Here is a 6960-nt window from a genome sequence, read left to right on the forward strand (position 1 = left end):
GAAACGAGTTGCTTACTTTTAACAGCTTTTTCACAGAAAACTAGTTTTCGCACGTAAGCTCCCTTTTCGTAGACCAGGTCACAAATAATGTTTCTAACGAAATCAAGTCAATCCTTCATTCAAGTTTCAAATAGCGCATAAATTCATTAAAAAATAATAATAATTTGAACAAAAGTTGTTCGTCGGTAACAAAATTTGTTCCAACTACTAAATTTTATTTACAATTCAAAATCCCTGGGAACATAAAAAAGTGTGCGGTAATTCAGATATAAAAACAAAATATTGGGGCGTATTCTTGTTTTCATGAAATTTTCCTATCATTTTCTATACAAAAATTTAAAGTTTTCTACTCGTACGAAAACAAGAATACGCCCCATTTTATCGATATTGTATCGAAACTCCTGTCATCGATATAAATTAGCCTATATACCGTACAACGATATTTATATATGTATTGAAAATCATATCGGTATTGCGCATCCGTACATATCATAAAAACAGGGGAGGTTCAGGAAATTAACGAAACACACAAAAATTATGTTATTTCGCGGTTAAGGCTCAATAAATCGATTTTCACACGCTCTGCATTTTTTTGGAAAACTGAAAAATGGGAAAATAGGATGACGAAGGTTACTTACAGATAAAGTTGTGTGGTATTTTTTTGGCGCTTTATCCAATCCCTAAATATTACCATTTACCATTTAACGGGCTTGAAGATAAGCAATATGAGTGTGAAACGAAACTTCGTCAGAAAGCACTTCCTAAAAATATTGAACGTATGTACATACATATGTACTATATACATATATATATATTTTTCCATAGGAAACATTTAATTAAAAAAATGAAATAAAAAATAAAATAAAAAAATTTTGAAAGCCGTTTTTTTTTTCTAATCGAAAAACTCGAGAGCGGCTGTACCGATATTATTGATATTTTGGACATCGACTATAGACCCTTAAAGGGTGATAATGGAATCAAAATAATTTCGATATATCAAGGGGCGTGGCACCTCCCATATAAACTGAACTTTTCGCACAACATATCTCTGGAAAAATTCATCGTAGAGTGCTGCAACTTAGTACAGAGATATATAATATCAACGCCAAACTCACGGAAAAAAATGGGAGTTATAGAAAAAGGGGGCGTGGTACCTCCCATACACATTCTAATGGGAGAAATTCAGTTTGTATGGGTGGTACCACGCCCCGTTTTTCAATAACTCCCATTTTTTTCCATGAGTTTGGCGTTGATATTATATATCTCTATCCTAAGTTGAAGCACTCTACGATAAATACTTCCAGAAAAATGTTGTGTGAAAACTTAAGTTTGCATGGGAGGTGTCACGTCCCTTGATAGCTATATCGAAATTATTCTTCTTCTATTATCATCCTTTAAGGGTCTAGAGTCGATATCCGAAATTTCAAAAATATCGGCAAATTAAAAATATTTTTTAATTAAATGTTTCCTATGGAAAAATGTTCATGAATAGTTTTTTTAATAATTGCAGGCATTTGAAATTAATTTCAAGTATTTTCCAAAAAAGTGGAAGCATTCAAACGTAAATTTTTTTTCTTTTATTTTTCAACATTAATAAATAAAAATCCAGACCTTTTTTGAAAAATCACCATGGAAAGAGCGACGCGAAATTTAATTGCCTTTTATTTAAAAAAAGAAATTTAAAATCGGTTCATATTTGGGCTCTCAAAATTGATTTGTCCACACACAGCAAGTTTTTTTGCCCCGCAGTGCGCCGTGGTCAACTTGTTAGATCCGTGCCCTTTTTGGCCTTATTTTACATCAAATGGCACTTAATTTTTCAATGTGGCACTTAGCACCAAAATAGCACTTTTCACAAATAATAATATTTCAATAGTATATATATATTTCAATATAATATATTTCAATATTTCTAAAGATTATTCAACTGGTTTATCTCATTTTGGTATTGCACTTTTGTTTTACAAATGTTGTTCTTATTTTATCGCTAAATGGGAAGGTATAAAAAGGATGGTGCATTTTTGACACTTTTATTTTTCTATTTGTCACTTTTTATCCTAAATATGGCACCTTATAGCTAAGGATAGTTGGCAGCCCTGTGCGCACTACCACTTGTCGCCGCCAGAAATATTACGATGCCGTCAAATTACGTTACGGTGTGTATTGCCGTCATCTCTGTAGACCGCTATTTTACGTTTCCGCTTTTGAGGAAACCAAAGCCTAAGCGCCAAATATTTTATCTATTTCTCATGCTGTATTTTGGAAACTTGAAAAGGGAATCAAACAAAATGATTATTTAAAAAAAAGCAAAAACAGAAAAATTGTATTTGTCGTCAACAAAAATTTTAAGAAATTGATACAAAAAAATTGATTACCATAACGGGCCAGAATTCGCAGACCTCTTAGAAATATGACTTGCGGAATAGAAAATGCCCTCTGCTTTCTAAAGGGCATCGTAATTAAGTTGACAGTGGGCCCAATTTCATTTGTATTCTTCGAAATTTCCAAATTTGTGCTGGTGTTGGCTTTAGCATTCTGGATTACCGTTGGAATATTTTTATTGGTAAGAAATGAAGTTGTACAATGTAAGCCCTTGTAGAGAACCATATGTAAATCTTTTAGTGGGAAAGCATAATGCCCGAAGCAGCTTATCGTCTCTCCCAGGCAGCTGAGGCCGTTGTGGCTAACACAAGCGGCCTAACGCCAAGAGTTGAAAGCAAGGAAAACGTTAACGAATCGGGTAGTTATCCATTTGTTGTTGATTTACCAAAAACTTCATCGTCTGTTGTGGAAACCCAAATAAATGACGAATCTGTGCAGCAAGCAGCACCAATTGAGACATCGCCAGAAACAGAAGAACCACCATCGGCAGCAGAGCCTAGCAATCCTGTACAGCAACCCTCACCAGATACAGGCGTCGAGAAACCGACAGCAGACAACACCGCGGAGGCGACCGAGTGATTAAACCGTTTTCAAAAGTCTAAACAATTGTCCGATAAAAGCATGGTAACGAAAAAATCATAAGAAAATGCATTTTTGAACAGCAGCAGCTTTTAAAAAACGTTTTTAAATTACAATGAATGCATGTAAACAGTTAACCGACGCTTTGGTAATTATGTACTTTGGTATTCTACACAAACAATAGCAATGCCATTAATTTTCATAACATTTGTTGTGTATAAGGACGAAGCTCGAAATCAATAGGATCTATTCAGTTTAACTTACTTAATACCCTTGACATGAGTACATATCTGTTAAATGTAGTTCTGTGGCGAAAAAGAAAAAGTTTAGTTGGCTTGAGCAACAACGTCTTCCTCATTCCGCAAGATTACAATGCCTCCTACGTTGACACAGATGATATGTGCATATGCATGTACATATGTAGGTATTAATTAAGCGGCCCTTATGTACATATGTTTATGCTCATACTAATTAAGTAATACACTCGTACATAGATATGCATTAATTAGGCCGAAGAAGCCACAGTCCAAGGCATCGAATGGAAAAAAGATTGGGTTATGCTCGTCATTCATGGTTCACAGACCGTTTGGTGTTAGCGGCACACCAACATGTTAGCGGCGGACATACATTGACGAGCAAAACTGTAACATGGTGTAACACTTTTTATTTCAGTCGCCGCTATATTTCCAAGTTTTAACGACTTTCATACTTTTGTTGTATATTCTTATTGGTACACCTGTACTTCTTCTCTCATGACGATTTGAAGTCAATACAACAACAGTAATAAAACCAGCAGACAAAAATGTAAATTAAGGCAAATGTTACAGTTTTGCACTCATATCTTTTTAATAACTTTTTAACGATTTTCACGAAAAAAGAACCATTAAAACATTGTTTAGTACCCTTTTGGTTTTTTTTAGTTCCTAGATGCGATTTGGCATACGTAATGTCTATCTCTGTAAAAATTCTGGATGTATAGCCTCCCATATATCCTTGGTTTGCTTTCACAGCTCATGTACTGCATTGGACGGACTTGGATAATGCTTGTAAGCTGCCCTTTATTTGATTTCGCAAATTCTCGATGAGATTAATGTCCGCGGATTGTGGCGGCCATTTCAAATGAGCAAATTTTTGTTTTTGTATTCAGTCTTTGCGAACATGTGCAGGGTGATTTTTCGGCAGAAACTCTCACTTTTTAGACTATATCTTGCAAATTTTATTGAAATATGAACAGTTACTGTTGCTAATGCATAATGCGTACTAACGGGCCAACAACATTTTTGAAATACAACCCAAAGCTATTATTGACCGACCACTGTGATTCACAGTTCGCCTTACATGATGCGCTTAGGCTTAATTTGGATCTTTGATCCAATACTATGCCCGGCCATCTGATTGAAAGCGATTAATTTAGTCTTGTCAGACCAAATAACCTTCAATTAAATCTCAAAAATGTGTTTTTTCGTTGCATTCTGAAAGGCCTAACATATCCCAGTAGGCAACGGTCCGGTTTTCGATGCGATGCAGCAAAATGCTACCACTCTCGCACATGTATTTTGATAAAAATTGTCTTTTTCATCTTGTATGCTGCCTTGCGCTAAGGCTGCTGCAGAAAACTTCGGCAGCATCTCAGCGGGATTGATTAGTTAACTTGCTAATGGAGGCTGCTTGGAGCAGAAGCAAAATCATTGTGCGGAAATGTTGTTAATGTAATAATAAAGAAACATTTCGGGAACGGCTTTGACGTGCCCTATGTACACAAAATGCAGCGATTCGTCCCAGCGCTACACTTGCATCTACGCATCTTGTATCTTGATGGCTGTCGCAATTTAACACACAGCACTACATTTTATTAGTTTTTACGCAGTCTTCAACTCAAAAATTGCAAATTAACACAATTTAAACTGATTTTTAACTTATAATGCAAATATCTCTTTCGCTGATTTGTAAACAAAGGTTTATTTACAAGTTACCACAACTGTCAAAATCGGCAAAACCAAAGTAGCGGTACCACTGACGGCGCCACCTTTGTTCGCTGCACCGTGCATATCTGTGGCCATCTTAACAAATAACTTATCTCAAGTTCAGTTTTTTTTTGTCTTGTAGAGCACTAATCATTGTTCTGTTATCACTGGTATAGTTTTACTGAGTAAACGCTTATGCTGAGTTTCCACTAGGCATTAAAGTGGGGAAAATGGTAGGAACTTTCTCCTAGTTCCTCACCTGAGGATCCGCGCCTGTTTCCATATGACTTCGTGGATAAAAATTTTTGCCTCAAATATTTGCGAGGTGAATTCATATAAGGTAGTGTTGCGACAACAACTGATTTCATTCGCCTCGGTACACACATGTCGGAACTTCTTATGAGTAAGTGTGAAAGGGATAGTCTTGGAACTTTTTTTCCCTCTTCTTCCTTGAGTGAAGAATAGCTGACATTTTGACATTTGTGTACCTAAAGCAAAAACAAAATACATTGAGCAATTTCCACGACCACGAATTTCACGAATATTTGTTTGGAATTGCTTATTTTGCTTATTCAGGGTTTCCAAGCATAATTTAACAGCCATGCTTATTTTCTACCTTCAACGTATAAAACAAAGTACGGATCTTTTAAGAAAACGGTCAAGAAATAAATTCCTGGTATTTCGTGTGTGGGTCCAAGGGATTTTGACATCTGATATTTCACATGAAGTAATGGAACGTTGCAAACATGGGTTACCTTGTGCTCTCTTTTCACAAAAACCGTAGTAAAAAGCGTAGCAAATTTCTTAAGAACTGCACCTGCCTTAAGCAAATTTGACACAAGAAAATGTCTTCCCTATTTCTTGAGGGTTTTTTATACGGAGTTTTTGCTTTTCTTGAGAGCTGGGTACTAAGCTTAACAACCGAAATTATGCAACCATTACAAATAAGTTCGAGAAAGTAAATAGATATGTAAAAAATCTGCTTATATGTATGTAATTGCGCGCTTTTCATTACGTTTCAATAATTTGAATATTTCTAAGAACTACAATAATACAATATGAATTATATCTAAATTATGTACTACATATTCACGATAACTTTCTCAACGACAATTCTGACACTTCTTCAATGGGATTTTTCATGGAATGGAAACGGTGGGAATAATTGTTTTTATGAAAAAAAAGCACACACGAAACCAAAAAATGCCTGCCATAACCAAATTGTCGCTGTAATTTTATGTAATAAAAAAAAAAAACGAAATATGTACATATGTATTTTATGTACTTATGTATGTATATAGAAGAGAATGTAATGAAATTCGCGCAGCTAATTCCACAAAATATTACTTAAGATTTTGCTGCAAGGTTTATTGCATACATACTCGTACTATGAATAGTTATATGTACAATATGCATGCAGGCAACTAGATCCTAATTAATAACGATAGCACATTACAGCTAAAATTATTGCGTAAGAGTATTACAACCGAAAAAACTAAAAACATCTTTTTGTGGGTGCCCTTGTGATCACGGCTCAACGGAGCAGAACTTATCAGCCGACAGCAAAGTAGCGAAAATCTTCGATGTTTTGTTTGAATTTCTCAAAGCTTTTTATAGTTCAACATCTGCAGAGAATAAAGCAAATTACAGTGAAACCCGCTTAAAATTCAAATACCATATATGCAAGCCCAAGGTGTATTAAACAAGGTGTGATTGACAACTCAGGTAAACAAGCGATTGGATAAAAATAACCGTTGAGTTTTTAGAGTGTCTTTGTAGTATTTGCTTCTATATAATAGATACAATTTAGATTAATATGGAATAAAACCGCAACACCTTCGTCAAAAAAGTTCGAAAACTACAAAAAAACAACACTTTCATAGTCGGATTTTGCTTCGAATCGTAGAAATGGTATGCTGCAATCCGATTCGTATCTTCGAACTTTCGAAATTCGTAACAATGGCAGCCCAAAAACGAACGAGTAAGCTTTTTTGTGTAATTTTGTACGAAAACAATTCTGTGTCGGAAGCGCGGT

The 6960-nt window shown here is 35.2% G+C and overlaps 1 protein-coding gene across 1 annotated transcript; it reads left to right on the forward strand.

Annotated features, from left to right (window-relative positions):
* The first annotated feature begins 2410 nt into the window (after positions 1–2410).
* LOC118736772 lies at positions 2411–3040 on the forward strand. The gene is made up of 2 exons (XM_036466799.1): positions 2411–2563; positions 2623–3040. Exons 1-2 carry the CDS (start codon positions 2411–2413, stop codon positions 2959–2961), a joined length of 492 nt encoding a protein of 163 aa, XP_036322692.1. The 3' UTR covers positions 2962–3040.
* The last annotated feature ends 3920 nt before the right edge of the window (positions 3041–6960 follow it).

This window comes from Rhagoletis pomonella, unplaced genomic scaffold, assembly GCF_013731165.1.
Source record: "Rhagoletis pomonella isolate Grant_MI unplaced genomic scaffold, Rhpom_1.0 Rhpom_scaffold_00004, whole genome shotgun sequence".
Taxonomy (NCBI): Eukaryota; Metazoa; Arthropoda; class Insecta; order Diptera; family Tephritidae; genus Rhagoletis; species Rhagoletis pomonella.